General features: G+C 33.6%; 1 protein-coding gene across 1 annotated transcript in view; it reads right to left on the minus strand.

The window, feature by feature from the left end:
* Positions 1-17,963, minus strand: part of AKAP6 (A-kinase anchoring protein 6) — a 560,338-nt gene that overhangs the window by 434,878 nt on the left and 107,497 nt on the right. Inside the window, 1 exon segment of the mRNA XM_051977277.1 lies at positions 6,936-7,293. Within this exon segment, the coding sequence (XP_051833237.1) occupies positions 6,936-7,259 (324 nt within the window). The 5' untranslated portion in view covers positions 7,260-7,293.

The raw sequence follows: 17,963 nt of genomic DNA on the forward strand, positions 1-17,963 counted from the left end.
ATATCTTTACTGCCAAGGATAATCTAGTTTGAACTCCCATTACCTTATTAGGGAAAAACTAGTTACTCCTATACAGCCAGGACTTTCTAGTATTAGTAAATGTTACTCTGTATACCACACAAAGATTAAAGACTGATACATAGTGGGTGCTTAATAAATGCTTGCTTATCAAGACATATAAGTTATTATTTACCATGAGAACTCCTAAAGCTTATCTATTTTCTTCCATAAAGAAGAGAAGGTTTATATTTTCCTCCCACATTTCTAAAAATAGGAACAATAACAAACTTCGCTGAGAAAGAAATCAAGAAATGAATTCACTATGTCTCATTTAGAAACAGTCCAGAGGTCTGAGCTAAACTCCAGACCTTTTAAGGTTTAGTCTGGTTTCCTTGAACAGTGCAAGCTTCTGGGTCAAAAGAAAAAAAAAATAACTTTCTTAAAAAAAATAAAATTTTGTCATATTTCTTACCAAAGAATATTTAGGCAACAAGAAACCAAAGTATTTGTATAATATTTCCAATTTCTAAGGTTGGAAGGAGAAGTGGAGAAAAAAAGCTTCACAAAAATATATTTGAGTCATCTAATCTTTTTTAAAAAATTTATCCTCTTTGAAATTGTCTTTTTTTTTTAATTGGCTCCATTATATTCATGCTCTCAGGTGTTTGTACAATTTTAGTTATGTAGAACCATAACATTTATCATAAAGTTTAAATTTTGTCAACATCTTTGTTTTGGAGAGGAAAAGCAAATCTTAAAATTTTAATAAGAAAAAAATTAACTGGGAAGATCAAGAAACCAGATGGAGAATGTTACACTGGTCCCTGGAGCACTAAGGGCAAGTCACCACTAAGTGACTAGTGTAAAAAAGACAATAAGTAAGCCATTGGACCACTCAGCAAAAGAAGCAGCATGGTATCTAAGAAACACTGAAAAACTCAGAAGAATTAAATTCAAATCTTCTGTCACTGGCCATTTGAATAATTTTGAAAGAACTACCTTTGAGCTTCAGTTTCTTCAACTGTAACATAAGGAGGGTGGAACTGTAAGGTCCCTTTCAGTTCTAAATACTATAATCCTATTTAAAAAAAAAATCATGCACTGGCTCTACATTAAAAACAATAATCTGATCTTTAAAATTAAATGAGATAAATTCAGTGCCCTAAAAGTGCAGTGAACCTTATTGTCATCACATACCTCCAGAGGTATGCTGGAGATAGCTGATACTAACCGGTGAAAGCTGGTTGTTAAATTTTCAATGTAAGCATTTATACATTAGGAAAAGCTATAAATCAAAGATAAATTATTGTCTAGTTGATTGCCTAGAACTTTCTAACAAATAGTTAAATTTAAAGTATGTCATGGCTACACTACTCCCTCCCCCACATTGAGAGTCAGTTGTTAAACATTTAGCAGCACATCCTCACACAGAGAAGTCAGAATTTCTTCAGTTCCCAAAGTTCCACTTAGGACTTAGAATTCCTGGAACATGTTAGAAAGAAGGTATTTAAAATTCTAAGAACACTAAATATGTATATGTATAAATATGCATTACAACTAGAGACAAAATGTTGGCTAGTGTTCTAAGTGGGAGAGAACATTCATAAATTATCCTTGTATTTATACTTCAGTTTGAAGACTTAAGTGTAAGCCATGTTTTCTATCTTGAAAAGAAGCATTTCACATAGCCAAATTAAAACTGCTGGCTATATGAATTTGACTCCATGGTGTCACTTGGAAGGCACTGGAAAGTGAAACCCATGTGTGAAGTAGAGATGCAATTTAATTTTTAAATGAACAGTAGAACAAGTTGGAAGGGGGAAAAGTGCTTGTAAGTTGAGGAAAAGGCCTCTTTTTGCTTGTTATTACTGTTTCAGACATTGAGATCATTATGTTGTAAATTTAGGATTAAAACACTCATTTCTTATAACTAACTTGTTCAATGACATACCAATAAAAAAAATCGATCAATAAACACTTATTAAGTGCCAAGTACTATGCTAAATGCTAGAGATACATAAAAAGGTAAAAGACAATTCCTACCCTTAAGGAACTTATATTATGGTAGTTGAGGGGAAGAAGGAGAGACAACATGAAACAGATATAGACACAAACAAGCTTTTGTATAGGATAAAAATGAAATGCTTAAAAATTGTTTTTAAATTTTAGTTATATTATATATAAATAAAATTAAGAATATAATTAAAAATAAATAAAAAGAATATTTTTTAAAAAAATTTAAATATATTTTTAAAATTTAAAAAATAATTAAACACTAAATTAATTAATTAATTAAGATTTTGAAAAAATAAGTAGGAGTTAGGAAAGGCTTCCTATAGAAGGAAGGATTTTAATTTAGAGCTTAAAGGAGGCTAGGGAGTTATCTTTTGTTCCTCACTTTCAAAGAGAACCAATGACATTATGAAGTAATAGATATTGCTTTGACTTATTTTATGAATTGATTTTAAGTGAAGTTGAATTATATCCAAGAAGGTCAATAATCAGAGCAGAGAGGAATAATGTTCTAGGTATAGGAGATAGCCAGAGAAAATGTTTGGAGCATAGAAATGGAGCTTCTTGGGGTAGGACAGCCATTATTAGGGAATAAGGTATAACAAGATTGGAAAGGCCCAGGGGACTAGGTTATGAATTTCTCTGAGTGGCAAATAAAGTATTTTGTATTTTCCCCTGAAAGCAAAAGGAAACTACTGGAATTCACTGAGTAAAGGGGTGACACTATCAGATCTGTGCTTCAGAAAAATCAATTTAGTGGTTGAATGAAGAATGGACTAGCGTGGGGAGAGGCTTGAGACAGGCAGATCCAACCATGATTAGAATTTAAGAACATGAGACCTTAGAGCCAGAGGAGACTTTATGATCTATCAAGCCCAGACTTTTCATTTTATAGATAAGGAAACTGAGGCTTTCAGAAATCAAGCCACACAAAGAAGAATAAAAACCATTTAACTTTTCATATCAAGAGAATCACATTGCCTTAGTTGATAATCTCACCTGATGAAGTTTGTAATGAAGGCCTAAGGTTTATTTAATCTAACTAATTTAATCTAACAAAATCTAACAAGCCCATAATGATATAATTTTAATTCATGAATCTGCTTATTAAAATTCCCTGCTATAGAAATCAGCCTTTGTTGGGTTTTTATTCATGATATATGTGAGTGTTGAAAAAGGGCAAAAAATATTGTTCTAAAAGAGTAATTTTGCTTGATTTATATCCAATTTGGTAATATAATGCCAATTAGTTTTCTTTTTACAATACATTAAATTGTCTCTTTAATAAGATATAATTAAAAGGAGATTGCCCAATGAAAATGTAGTTTGTGACACAGCTTCTACCCATACTGCTACTGTTGCCATGTTTCTGGTATTATAAGTTTTCACAAAATTTTACCAAGGATATTCATTTTAAATATTAATATATGCCACAATTAGCCTTAACTTATAAAATTAAATGCATATTTTAATATATCTTAGTATGTTTGCCCCTAAAAGGAAAAAAAAAACTTATGTTAAAAAAAAAAGAAATCAATTACTAAAATGTAAACTCTTGCTTTAGACAGGAAAGTATGTGGGATAAGTCCAAGATATTCAAAAGAAAAAGAAATTATGTCATATTACCCTTATCAGGGACACTCTTTCAAAGATATAATTTTAAAAATTCCCTGAGAACAAGTACCTCCACTTTCCTTTAAAGGGACCTTCTTGCTGATAATGTGACAAGCATTTATTAAGATCTTATTATATACCAATAAACACATAATAATGTGTAAAAACAAAAAACAAAAAAACTAAGAATGTTAATTTAAGCATCGTAGCCATCATGGATGATTACTGAATATTTACAAAGATGACCAAAAACTATAAAAGGAACAATTGGTCAATCTAGGTCCTATCACCTCAATTCCTCAAAGCCAAGTTACTTTGCCACTAATTCTAAGAAACTTATAAAGTGGTTTTATCAATCTAATCATATCTCAAGTGACCCCTGGATAGTTTCCCCAAGAGGTTAGTGGGAAGTAATTTCCCAGTGGTTCTTTGAATTCTGGATCAAATTGGTAAAACAACATTCTAAAGATGACAGAGGTTTGGGACAGACAACCTCAGTCTTCTACAGAATACAAAGTCTTCTCTTTCAAGCCTCTTTTTCATACTGGCCTTCAGGAATTGCTTCTCAATTGGACCGAAGTCAGCCTTAGGCAAAACTGTGAAATTTATTTTTAGCCAATTCTTCCTCTCAGGATTTTATTTTCCTTCCCTTCTGAGCCTCCAAATGGGCTTAGAGGCAGTTAAATTGTGCAGTGGACAGAACTCTAGGCCTGGTGTTAAAAAGACTTACTAATTATGTGACAACAAGCCACAACTTCTGTTTGCTGTCATTTCCTCAATAGGAAACTGCAGATAACAACTACAATACATAGTAGTTGGGAAAATCAAATAAGATAATAATTTTAAAGTATTTAGGCAAGTGCCAATCAAATGGTAGGTGCTATATAAATATTTATTCCTTTCCTCCTCTCTTTCTCAGGGATCTTAAGCTATGGCTTCCTTCTAAAAAGAGACCCAATTGTAGCATTTCAAATGACAGAAGGAAAGATTTAAGGTGTAGTTATAATTCCAGTTCTCAAATATTTATAAGGTTATTATGTGGAAGAAGGATTAGGTTTGTTTTGCTTGGAATCAGACTGAAGAACTAAGAAGATATACGCAGACAGATTTTTGTTTAACATAAGGAAAAATTTACCCACAACTACAGCCATCCAAAAATGGAATTGGCATCCTCATCAGGTAGTGAGTTCCCTGTTACTAAATATACTAAAATTGAGGTTGGATAAATACTTTTTCTGGTATATTTATACATAAGCTTGATTATTGAATAATGTTAAAATAAATGACTTTTAATGTCTCTTTCATAATTCAAGGGGAGATAATTCAAGAAATATTTCCTTCTAAGGACCCAATTTTGTTCCATTCTTCTTTCTGCCTTTTCCTTTCTGTCCTTTAAAACTGTGGAAAGGGGAAGAATGTTTTCCATTAAAAACAAAATACTGTACCTAATCTAGCTACTATAGTTCCATAGACCTATAGCATGGCTCCTAATCTTTACTGAACTGGAGAAAAGAAATCTTAATTTATGTTATCAAAGGCATGGAAAGTGAGTTACCGGACCTGCATTTTAGCTATTCTCAAGTTATTTTTTTTTTAAATTCTAGAAACTATAAGGCTAAATAATGACAAAAAGAACAATGATGTTTTATGTAGCACTCTAAGAATTTCAAAGTACTCTATAAACATTAACTCATTTTATTCTCTCAATAACACTAGGAAATAGGTATTATTGTTATTATTATTATTATCACAATTTAACAGATGAGGAAACTGAGGCAGACAAATCTTAAATTGGTTAATATAAAAGCACTTTACTTTTATATAATATATAAAAATATAATTTATATATTAAGAAACATTTACTTTTGAACCATAAAATCTTAGAAGAAAAAAATTGCTAAATAAGAATTCCCTTGGGGAAGCTAGGTATCCAAGTGGTTAGAGCACCAGCCCTGAAGTCAGGAAGACCTGAGTTCAAATGTGATCTCAGACACTCAGACACTTCCTAGCTGTGTGACCGTAGGCAAATCATTTAACTCCAATTGCTTCAGCAAAGGAACAAACAAACAAATAAATAAGAATACCCTCCAATTGTAGTTACAAATTTCCCATGACAGAGAAATTACTACTCCCCAATCAGCTTTTAATTTTTTTGATAATATAATAATTGTGAAATTTATCCTTAAATTTCTTTGCAACTTTCATCCATTTATCCTTGTTTTGCCATGCAAGGTAAAAGAGTTCAAAATATTTGACTTTAATCCTTCAATTCTAGTCTGGAAAGATCTTTTTTTTGGATCTTGACCATGTCTACTTTGGTAGCTTATCTTCCCAGTTTATTGTCACCAGCAAATCTGATAAACTTGCTATCTGGGCCTTTATTCAGATGATTGATTAAAGTTAAATACTTTTATCATTGCTTGAGGGAAAAACTTATTTGAAAGAGAAACCTACATAGCCTTATTTACACCAGGCCACTTATTTTAAAATAAAACAGAAACTTCAACAAAGGTACTCTAGATATATACCTGCATGCTCATAATAAAAACTCAAACGGATGCTTTATCTGTCAAATATTTTGTTATCCTTTTGAGAAGTTATTTTTGTTTTCTTTCCACAAAATTATATATGTATGTAAATATATGTGTATATACATGCCCTTAATATCTCAATTTTATTCCTGAATAACTAGTTCCATGTACATGTACACACACACACACACACACACACATATATATACATACATATATATATAATATGTATATTTATATATTAAGAAACATTTAATCTTATCTTCATTAGGCTAATTTAAGGACAAAAGTAACATCAGAACCAATTGTTTTTACTAGCTTTCCATTTTTCTCCCCTTACAATTTTTTCTTATTATGATTTACAGGACAGGGTTTATAATCTCTGCAATTAGAGGAAGCCGAAGCTGGTGGATCACTTGAGTTTGGAAGTTCTGAGATGAAGTAAGATTAAAAATTAATATAGTGGCCAAACCTAGTCTGGTTTCAATACCTAATACACAGTACTTGCAGTATGATAGGCATTTAATGAAAGCTTGGTGATTGATCAATTGATTGAAGACTATAGAAGTTTCCAAGGTCACTAACCTTGCAAATCTTCCCCTCCTCTGTCCTCCTTTGTTTCCACTGTAACTAGGTTAAAAATGCAGAATTTGCTCATAGCTGACTTCAAATTGCAAATTTGAAATAGCAAAAGACAAAAATAAGACATAACTTGTCTTCAAGGGGATGACATTCTACTAAATGATTTGACTGTTACAGCCCAGAGAATCTACTCACTTTTAGTTGCACTAAATGTACATCCACGTGCTTGCTCTCAGAATCCTGCTGGACTGAGTAAGTCAGATCCCTGACCCTCTCAGAAGTCATACGCAGCCACGTCTCAATTTCAGGAAGGTGGAGAACAATCTTCCAGTCTGCCCCCGTATGGAGTGGGGGCGGCTTCTCATAGCGTTGGTCTGAATCCACCTCCTTCATCTCATCTTCTCCCTCACCTTGTTCCACTGTAGGGGTCATATTGATGACCATGGGAGAAGCATCAGTAGCCATGGCATCCAATTCCTGCGACCTCATGGGTGACAGGGTTACACTCATGGTTAACATGGAGAAATCTAAACCATACTTCTCTCCAAAAGAGCTAAAATGCAGAAAGAAAGGATAAGACATGAGTTAGATAAAACTCAAAATTCACAGTTTAAACATGTAAAAAGTACATTTTCATTTCTTTTCATGATAGATATGTTTTAGCATATATCTTTAATATTATATACTCCACTGTCATTCTGAATAAGTTAACTAATTAGAGATCTTTGGAACTGCTCCCATTTTTCTTTTCTTTTCTCCTTCTTTTGGCACCAATTACTTTGTCATTCTAAACCTCACTTTACCTTTAAAAGGCAATAATATACCAAGTAATAGTCTCAAAAATAACTTATTAGTTTCCAGTTGTTAATTTCTTTTTCAAAAGACTTTGTTTTTAGTCCCTTTAAAAAGTAAAATATACATTTGCAATACATGGTGAGATTTGGTTAATTTTTAAGATAAAGCAGGGTCTTTCTGCAGAAAGTACCTATAATTCTAAAATAGAATTCTAGTCCTTAATGTCCTTTACTTAAAAAAATACATTATTTCCAATTCTAAATTAAAGCAATATAATGTAGCGGAGAGGACATTGAGTTTGGAATCAATAAGACATGGTTTCAAATACATCTTCTTGGGCAAATTGGCTAAGTATACACTATACTTTAGTTATCTCTTCAGTAAAATGAAGGGGCAGGATTAGAGTCAATGACTTTAAAAATCTTTACTTACTTACATGAGATCTATGATGATCTCATGAGAAGCTTTCCCTATTCAAAAAAATGCACTTCCCCCACCCTACCTGTTTTTTTTTTCCTCTACAAATTCATTCCATTCATTGTTCATAGATAGTTCACCTAAATGATCTCCACTTTAAAACAAGAATAGCATAAAAAGATAAAATATTATTTGATACCAAAATATTTTTCACTTATGAGGTCTGTACCCTAATGGAATTTTTTTTTAAAGGAAAAGGACCTATTTGTACAAATGTTTACAGCAGCTCTCCTCTAGTGTCAAATACTTGAAAATTGAAAGAAAGTCCAACTATTGAGAAATGGCTGAACAACTGGTAGTTTTTGATTGTGATGAAATAGTATTGTGCTATAAAGAAAGATGAAACAGATCTCAGAAAAACCTGGAAATATATGAACTGATGCAAAACAAATGAGTAGAATCATGAGAATACTGTCTATAGTAACAATAGTATTATAAGATGATCATCTGTGAATGACTTGACTATTCTCAGCAATACAGTAATGCAAGACAACTCTGAAGGACTTATGATGAAAAAGGCTATTGATACCTAGAGAAAAAGCTGATGATGTCTGAATATAGATTGGGATGGGGCACATCTGGTTTCATGGGCCTGCCAAGGCAACCACAGACAGTGATAAGCTGAAAGGTAGTTACAATAACCTCCCACTGCTTGTGTTTTTAAGTTGATAGTTTCATATGGCCTGCAAAAGATATATATATCTCTTGGTAGAAAAAGAGGTTCTCCACCTCTAATATAGATGGAGGCATACTTTTTTACTTTATTTTTTGGGGGCGGTTTTAGCCTATATTTTCTTTTACAACTTGACTAATATGGAAATGTTTTGCATGACTACATATCAGATTGCTTGCCTTTTCAGTGAGTGGCAAAGGGAGGAAGGGAGAGAATTTGGAATTCAAAATTTGAATGCTAAAATTTGTTTTACATGTAAGTGTAAATATAAATACAAATTAATACAAATTAAATACAAAATTACAATAAAAATGTTTTTCACTCATAAGGTTCTGACTAAACTAGAAAATCCAATCACTTCCCTATTGAAATATGCACAGACCTCCATTAAAGGTCCTTCTTTGACATTTCATTTAATATGAAGATGAGTCTGGATCATAGACCAGAAAAAACAAAGCCCTAGCAAGTTCTACATATTTAGAAAGACTCTGAATATAGGTTTAGCATTACACTGTATGTCTGCTGTCTAAGGAACAAGCTTAACTACATCTGGCAAAGCTCATCACCTGGCATCACCTGGCAAAGATCAGAATTTTGGCGAAGACCGTTTATGTCACAAAAGGGTTGTGCTCTGCCTCAGAGTGGAGAATACCCAGACCAACAAAACTGGAGTTTAGTAACTGAAGTTACTAAACAAGCAGCTTTCATTAAGGATTAAAACAAAACAATTAGCAAAGGATACTTGATTTGGAAGAAACCTGAAGAGTAATTTTTTACTTGAAGTCATGTTATTAAAAGGATTTCAAATATTGATAAAATTTCTTGCTAGTACTTCTGAAGTCTTTTTGAGTTTTACTTTTTCCTTCAAGGTCAAGAACATTCAGTGATGAACTTTTGAACCACCATTACCATAGCAACAGACTGGGACGTCAGAAACATTGGTTTACAGGATCTTATTTTAAAAAATCACCAGTACCAAGGATATATTTCAAAAGAATGACAATATAAATGTAGTTTAGGTAACTCATTTCTACCTTATAGATTATCTCCTTATGTTCACTTAACATTGAATGGCCTTCTTATATGTCAAGTGAGTAAAAACCTACTAATCACATTTTAGCCTTTACCATGTTGTAAACAAATATAACTGGACCTAGCCATTTATGAATTTAAAAATAACTATGATGGCATTTAGAAATGAAAAAAACCACCAAGGGCAGTCTACTATGCCATCTCTTTGATATCTAAATCTTTAGATCTAACAAATTAATCAATTAATCAACCAGTAAGCATTTATTGAGACCCCCTTACTGAAGAATGCTCTGATGAAATTGAGGCATCAAGTATCTACTTCTAAATCTGGCTATCTTCTCTAAGAAAGATACTCTAGTTACTATAGATACACCAAAAAGGCAAATAGTTATTTTAAAGACATTTTTCCTCAGCCTTTAGACTTTCAAGTGAATCCAATATTCTGTGGCCAGCACTGACAATATAGCAGCATTTATTTAATTAGGCACCTTATCTCCAGATATTTCAAAATCACTTTATCAATTTTTGCTCATCCTATGATTTTAAGTAAATTGTAGGTATTATTTTCTCATTTTATAGATTAAGGGAAACAAGACTGAAATTTGGACAAAGTTAAATTTTTTCATCAAAATTAGAGCATCATGGGAAAATTTCCCACTGGATTTGGAATTGATGGGAAGAAGGAGGATTTTTAAGCACCTACTATATGCCAGACATTGTGGTAAGTACTTTACACATATTATCTCAACTTATTCCAAGTCATAAGAACTAAAGGGCTTTATCACTAACTATCAATCACTTGGACTCAGTTTTCTCATCTGTGAAGTGAAGTTGAACTAAGGTCTTTTCTACCTCTCATCTATGGTTTTAATAGCCTATATGCACTTAGTATTAGATGAAGGGAATTGCACTGAGAATGATACAGTCCCTTTCCTGCAACACTCTTCTCCACCTAAGTCAGAGAACAGTAACAAGTGAAAAAGTAAAAAGACATGAAGAAAACAAAAACATAGCATCAAAACCATTAAGTACTTGATAAGGACTTGCACCATATATCAAAAGCAGATGAATGCTGGGAATAAACAGAAAGAATCACTTATCAGTATCCTCCTGGGTCAACCTATCAAATCAGATTCATCCTGATAAAATGGTCACTTGAGTTTAAAGTTTCTCATATCTAAACAGACATAAAACATAAAACTGAGATAAAACGCATTAAAGCCCAAAAGGATACTCTTTAATCATCTGTTCTGTATTCAACTTTCTTTTTTCTTCACCTTTACAATTTGAGAATTCTTGTCTATGTGTAATATTGCAGCAGAATAATAAGGCAACAGAAATGAAAGTTCATTCATTAAACATTTTTAACACCAACATCACAATCCTCATTTTAGTACAAGTATCTCAAATTTTCAAAATGGCACACATTTAACCACTCAAACTCCAATGTTCCTGTGACATGTGCTATTTGATAAGAAATTTTACAACTAAAAGAAAATGTTTCTGAATATGGAGGTTTATATGAACACCTATTCTTTTATAAATATATTTTTACAGTCATTACCAAGTTGAGGTCCCTTCTGGGAAAGTTAATTACTCTTCTTTGATGTGATCAGAGAAAGAAATTCATCCCTGGCCTATTGGCTATACTAGATTGAATAGACTCTCCTATCCAGACAGCCCAGCTTCTTAACAGCTCCTCTCTACTCACAAAGCAACTGAAGAATCCAGTAAATAAAAAAGCCTTCTGCACAAGGAAACAATGACATTAACCCAAGTTCATGTAGGATAGAGGCCAAATTATAGCTCTGGCTATAAGGCAGCTGGTGGGTTGGTGCTCATCAGCTTGTAGGAACCCAATGACCCCCTTCCGTTATCAAATGCTTGAATTCGTAGGCTGCCTCTCCAGTATTAGCGATAATACCCACCTTTATCCCAGCTGCTGTTAAAAATAACATCCATTAAATCCTTTTCTTTCTACAAAGCCACAGCAAGATGCAACATTTGGAGTATGAAAGCTGAAAAGCTTAAAGCATTAACAATTTTAAAAAGCTGTATTGGGGTGGGGGGCTTAAGGAGGCGTCTCTTTTATAGCTCTGTAGAAACAGAAGGAAAACATACCATGGATTGCTTACTGACAAGGAGCGGCTTTGCGATCACTCTGACAGCTTCCAAAGAAGGAGAAACTGGTGTAGATAGGACTGACTGAAACCGAGTAACATCGAATTGGCTCCAGGAGGCTGCCCTTTAGCCAGACAAAAACATGAATCCCAGCTTCCAGGCTACCGAAACCACCCCGTTTCTTCTGCTTGTTGTTTTACTCAGAAACAAACTGGAATCGGTGTTTTGTACTCACGGTAAGATCTTTTGTCCCTGAAAGCCACCCAGGACCAAGAACTCCTTCCTATTCTTTCCTCCTCTTCTCTTACTCCCCACCTCCAGCTCCAATTTTCTTTTGTGGCAAAACAAGATAAACTCCCGAATCCATTCTGTGTCCTGCCAACAGGGCACTGTAAAGTCTTTGGGGGACTTGTTTCATATGCCCTTATTAGCTTGCAAATGGGATCGCCTAAGTACTCTGCTACTGAATCCCCTATTTGGAGGAAAGAGAATAGTCACTGCAAGTGCATAGTAAGGGGAAAACCTTTCGCAGACCAAACAGTGATAAGTGATTTGAGAATAAGGGGACAGTTGCCAAAACAAGGATCGCTATGGAAAACAGTGTTTGGTCAGACAGAGTACATCATTCAGAACAGGATAGGGAACAATCCATGGCTGTATTAGTAAGTAAACCAAGCAATTCCCATAACAGGGTAATTTCAACCATACTATATTAATGTGAGCAGCTGAGGGAGCCAATCAGAGTCAAGTAGATTCAAGTTCTTTCATTTCTTGGGAAGAGACTGTTCCTTCTAAATAAAATTATTATTAGTTTGAGGACAAATATAGGCAAATTGTAAATCATCCAAACCAAAATAGTTCATTCTAATTCCCTCTATATTCATATTCATATTGCCTCTCTCTTCTCAGAAGTATTTTTTAAACTTAAAAAAAGTTCTATCTTTTAAAAACCTGTTTAACATCCTTCCTCAGACAGTTGTTAGCTGGGCAATTGTACCTGGGTAAGTAATGAAATCTTTCTTAGCCTCAGTTTCCTTATTTGTAAAATGAATATGAAAATAATAACATCCACTAACAGATTTTTATGAGGATCAGATGAAAAACAAACTTAAAACACTCTGAAAATGCTAGTGAGTATTACTCTTGTTGTTGTTATTTAAGACAAAACTAATGGAAAAATTAAGCCAAATATCATTAGGGTTCTTTTACTTCTGTCTCACACATGTACCCTTTAGCATCAGCAGCTGTTAGTCCAAGATTGCCACTCTGCTAGCAGATCACTGCCAGGTTAACAAAAGGGGGTGGGGAGCCGGAAGTCTGTATTAAAAAAAAAAAAATCAAGTGAGGAAATTACTGGAGATTTCCCTTAAATTCTAAATTTAGTCATTATATCTTGCTTTTGTTAAGGAAAAAAAAATTAAAAGTTAAAGAGAAACATGAGTTTTACTAAAACCTCCATCAATTAGGTTCTATAAAAGAAATTCAAATACAATAGAGCTTATAAAATAAATTGCCTAATTGAGCTCTGTTGCCTGTTCTGGGATGAGGAGCCATTTACTTTCTTAGCTTAAAATATGCCATCCTGCCTATTTCACTGAATTGTCCTGAGTTTCAAGAGAGCTTGTGAAGTGTGAATAACTTTAAGCTCTAAAGAGAAAAATCAATAAGTAACTGCAAAGCATTATGATCAGTTATTGCCAAAGAAAGCTACTGCCTTGTAAGAAGAATCTAGTAAAATTTCTAGAACTCATTTCCAGAAATCTGTTCATCTCATATCCCACCCTCTCCTTCCCCACCCTTTAGACACACATCTCTTGCCCTCTAGGTATTAGTAGTACCTACTCACTTTCTAATCCCTGTGACTCTAAACCAATGAAGAGGATTATTTCAAGGGAGTGAAAAGGAAAAAAGCCATGTAGATGGGAAAGTTATACAGTTTTAAAGAACCCTTTTGACATTACCTTTTTTTTTTTCCTGTTCTCATTTTTCCTCATTTAGTATCTCCATTGTGGATTGCTTATCCTCCAAGCAGATGGCTGATTGCCTTTCTACTAATCACATTGACCACTCTCACTCCCTTGGTTTCCCTACTCAATCACTTGCTAACTCCATCACACCAACCATAGAATCTGTGTGTCAGCCAGAACACATTCATCAATCATTTCTTGCCCTCAAAGCTGCCTTATGCGGCTCTTTCCTTGTTGCCCTCAAATGATTTGGATTCCTCCTGTTTAATAGAAACAGCCCATATTCAGCTACCTCATCATCACAACATCCTTGTTTACCCCACAACAGCAGTTGGTTCCTGCCAAACAAAGGTTCATTAAGCAGTTTCAGTCATCCAATGAATAGTCCAAACATTGATCAGTGGTGCAGACACTGGACTGAGTGAATGTTAATGAGATTTTCATATTCCTCACCTTTCTCTGAAAGCAAATGTATTAATAAAATGATAATAATAATCTCCAAAAATGATTTGATGACTTCCCATTTAAGATAATTTTCCTGCTAAAAAACCTTATCTAAAAAGTTGAAGGTTTAGAAAACTTATTAAATACCTAACTACATTTAGCTGATGCTAAAAAGATATATCTATAGGTATATATACACATGTGCATATTTTTCATATATGCAAATATCTATGCCACAGACAAGAGGGCAGTGGACCAAATAAGATAAAAAACTTAAGAGAAAATATTCTAACTTGAAGAAAGAAGGAACTGATAATAAGAAATCAATATTCTTCAGGAAAAGTTTCTATTTGACATAATCCCAGTTTTCAAAGCCAAAGATACACTATTGATCAGTATGGCATAGAAAAAATTTTGTATTCTGGAAAAATTATTTCTTTTACAACTTAGAGGTTCTATCCAGTCTTACCCAAGTTTTATTTTATTTTATTTGCCTTTAACTAAACCAGCTTATTTGTAGTGTATATAGGGATTTCTTTGTCATTAAAAAAGAATGACTTCTACTGACATTCTCAATTGTACTGATTCTTCTACCAGATCTTAAAATAATTCCTACCGAAGGCTACAGTGTCCTTTTAGTCATCCTATATACTACCATTTTCTATTTTGTGAATAAAATAATAGTAGGAGATTCTTCCAAAATCTATTCTACTATGGCTTCATGATGAACTCAACATGGTAAAGAAGAAGCTCAGTAACAATGGAAAGAACAATGATTCAGGAGCCAAGGAAGTGGAATATGAGTTCCAGACCCACTACTCTATCCACTACGCCACCTAACTGTCCCAAAGAAGACCTAGTAGTTAGTAAACATTTTCAAGTAAATGTTCAAATCCTGCCTCTGCTTATTACCTGTGTGACACTAGGTATATATCATTTAATTTCCCTAGATCTTTAGCTTCCTCATCTGAGAAAAAGAAGGGGCTGATTTTAAAGACCTCTGGAACCCCTCTGACTCTGAACCTATGACCCTATGGTCCCCTTTGACTCAAATAGAGTTTCCTATTATTCAAGTGTTAATGTCAAGTGTTATGCAACAAGCATAGTAAAAAGTATTTGTGCTGTTTTTCTTCTTATTGGAGGCACTGGTATATGCTAAATGTAAACTAATATATCTGTTTTAGGAAAATGGAAAAAGACTTGAAGAATGCTTTTCTATTCCCTGGATTACTGAAGAGAATGTAAAGGATGGAATAAATTATCCATAAAGGAAACCAGAAAAGAAAAAGACTGTGAAGTTTATATAATCAAAAAGCACTTTTTATAGGAATAAAGACTTAAGTAGGGGCAGCTAAGTAGCACAGTGGATAGAGCACCAGTCCCGAAGTCAGGAAGACCTGAATTCAAATCTGGAGACCTGAATTCAAATCTGGACTAAATGCTTAACACTAGGCGTGTGACCCTGGGCAAGTCACCTAACCCCAATTGCCTCAGCCAAAAAAAAAAAAAAAAAAAAAAAAAGACGAGTAATTAGAGAAATAGCAACCATGCTAAGTTAATTTATAAATATAATGCAATCCCAACGTAGCAGGGTGTTTACCTTATTGAACTAGACAAAAACAATAAGCTGTTCTGGAATTACAATGAAATAACACAATTAGATCCCAAACTATTATAAAGCTATACATTTTAAAAACTATTTGGTACTGGGATTTAAAAAAATAGGAAAGCAGATCAGTTGATTAGATTAAATAAAGATCTTTGTAGTTATGCTGGCGTTTTCATCATATGAGATTTATATAATTAAAATGCACTCTTTATGGGATAAAGACTTTTCACAACCCCATTCAGGATTTTCTTGGCAAAGATACTGCAGTAGTTTGCCATTTCCTTCTCTAGTTCATTTTATAAATTAGGAAATTGAACACACAACTATTTTTGCCATATTTGAACTCAAGAACATGAGTTCCAGACCCATTCCTCTATCCACTATGCCACCTAACTGTCCCAAAGAAGACCTAGTAGTTAGTAAACATTTTCAAGTAAATGTTCAATAATCCCAAGATGCATCTGGTAGTGAAAAGAATAGAGTTCTGGCCACAGAGTCAAGAATACATGGTCTCAAACACTGGCTGTGTGACCCTGGGAAAGGATTTCAATTCAGTTTGCTTCAATTTCTTCAACTGAAAAATGAAGAAAATAATAGCATCTATTTCTCAGGGTTGTTATGAGGATCAAATGAGATGCTACTTGTTAAAAGTGCTGTAGCAGGCACTATATAAATGCTCATTTCTATTTTCCCTCCAAAGAACACAAACTATTAGAAAGTCTCCCTAATTTATTAAAAAAAAAAAAAAACTTATGAGCAAACTGGAAAAACTTGTTAAAAATTAAATTTAAACTAGCAGTTTATGCTATTTACCACAATGATCTTCAAATGGGTGATAGAGCTAAGTGTAATAGGTTATATTATCTAAAAAATTAGGATGCTAAAAGATGTGCCTTTCAGATATCTGATTGGGAAAAGAATTTACAATCAAAGATTACAAAAGGCAAACATTGACATCATTGATAATATAAAATCTGGAAACTTTTACATTAATCAAAATCAATGCAGCTAAAATAAAAAGAAGAATTGCCAAGGGAGGAAAACATTTGCCCTCTAAATAAAAAGTCTGATATAGAAGCCTGTAATGGGCTGAGGCTCGAGTTGATGCCCTGAGGTCCCAAGCATGTTAGGCTAAATAGTAATTGGACCATACTCTATTAATATATATGCTTGGAGAAAGAATGGCCCCTGCCCACTCTTTGTGCAAGTCCTGATGTGTTGTATAGGAAATGATGATTTTGGTGGGTGGAGGCAGGGGAGTGGAAAGGGAAGCAGAAAGAGAGACTGCTGGCTGGTGTCTTGACACAGCTGCTCGCATTGCTATCGTGATCCCCCTTCACCTCTGCTGGCTGGCTTCCTGTCACAGCTGCCCATATTGCTATCACAATCCCCCTTCATCTCAAAAAGAATAAAGATTGGAGATTTTTCCCTTAACCTGAATTCCTGACTCCAGCTGATTTTAAATATGTGGTCATCACAGAAGCCAAATATGAAAATGACACAAATATATGACTAAGAATCATTCCCCAAAGCTTGTAGTTGAAGATTTAATTTAAATATATACATATACATACATATATATGTATATTTATATATGTTGGTGTGTGTATATGTGTGTATGTTACTCTCAACAATCACATGAAAAATGCTACAAATCATTCAAAAGAAATTTAACCTCACACCCATCATTTTAGCAAAGATGATAAAAAGATGAAAATAGCCTACTTTGGAAGGATTGTAAAAAGATAGTCACACTGCTGGTGAAGCTGTGAATCAGTCCCACTATTATGAGAAATAATTTAGGATTACATAAGAAAAGTCACTAAATTTTCATACCTTTGACCCAGTGATCCCATTCCTGAGCATATAGGCCAGGAGTCAAAGACGGAAATAAAATGTTCACAGCAACTTTTTTGTAGGAGAAAAAAGATTTGCTATAAAGCATATATTCATCAACTGGGTAATATCAGAATAAGTTGTGATATATAAATGTAACAGAATACTATTGTGCCATAAGATATTATGATTATAAGAATTCAGAAAAACAGAACTGTATGAACTGATACAAACCAAAAAAAGCAAAATCATGAGAACAAAGCAAATAA

The sequence above is a fragment of the Antechinus flavipes genome, chromosome 2 (assembly GCF_016432865.1).
Source record: "Antechinus flavipes isolate AdamAnt ecotype Samford, QLD, Australia chromosome 2, AdamAnt_v2, whole genome shotgun sequence".
NCBI classification, from domain to species: domain Eukaryota; kingdom Metazoa; phylum Chordata; class Mammalia; order Dasyuromorphia; family Dasyuridae; genus Antechinus; species Antechinus flavipes.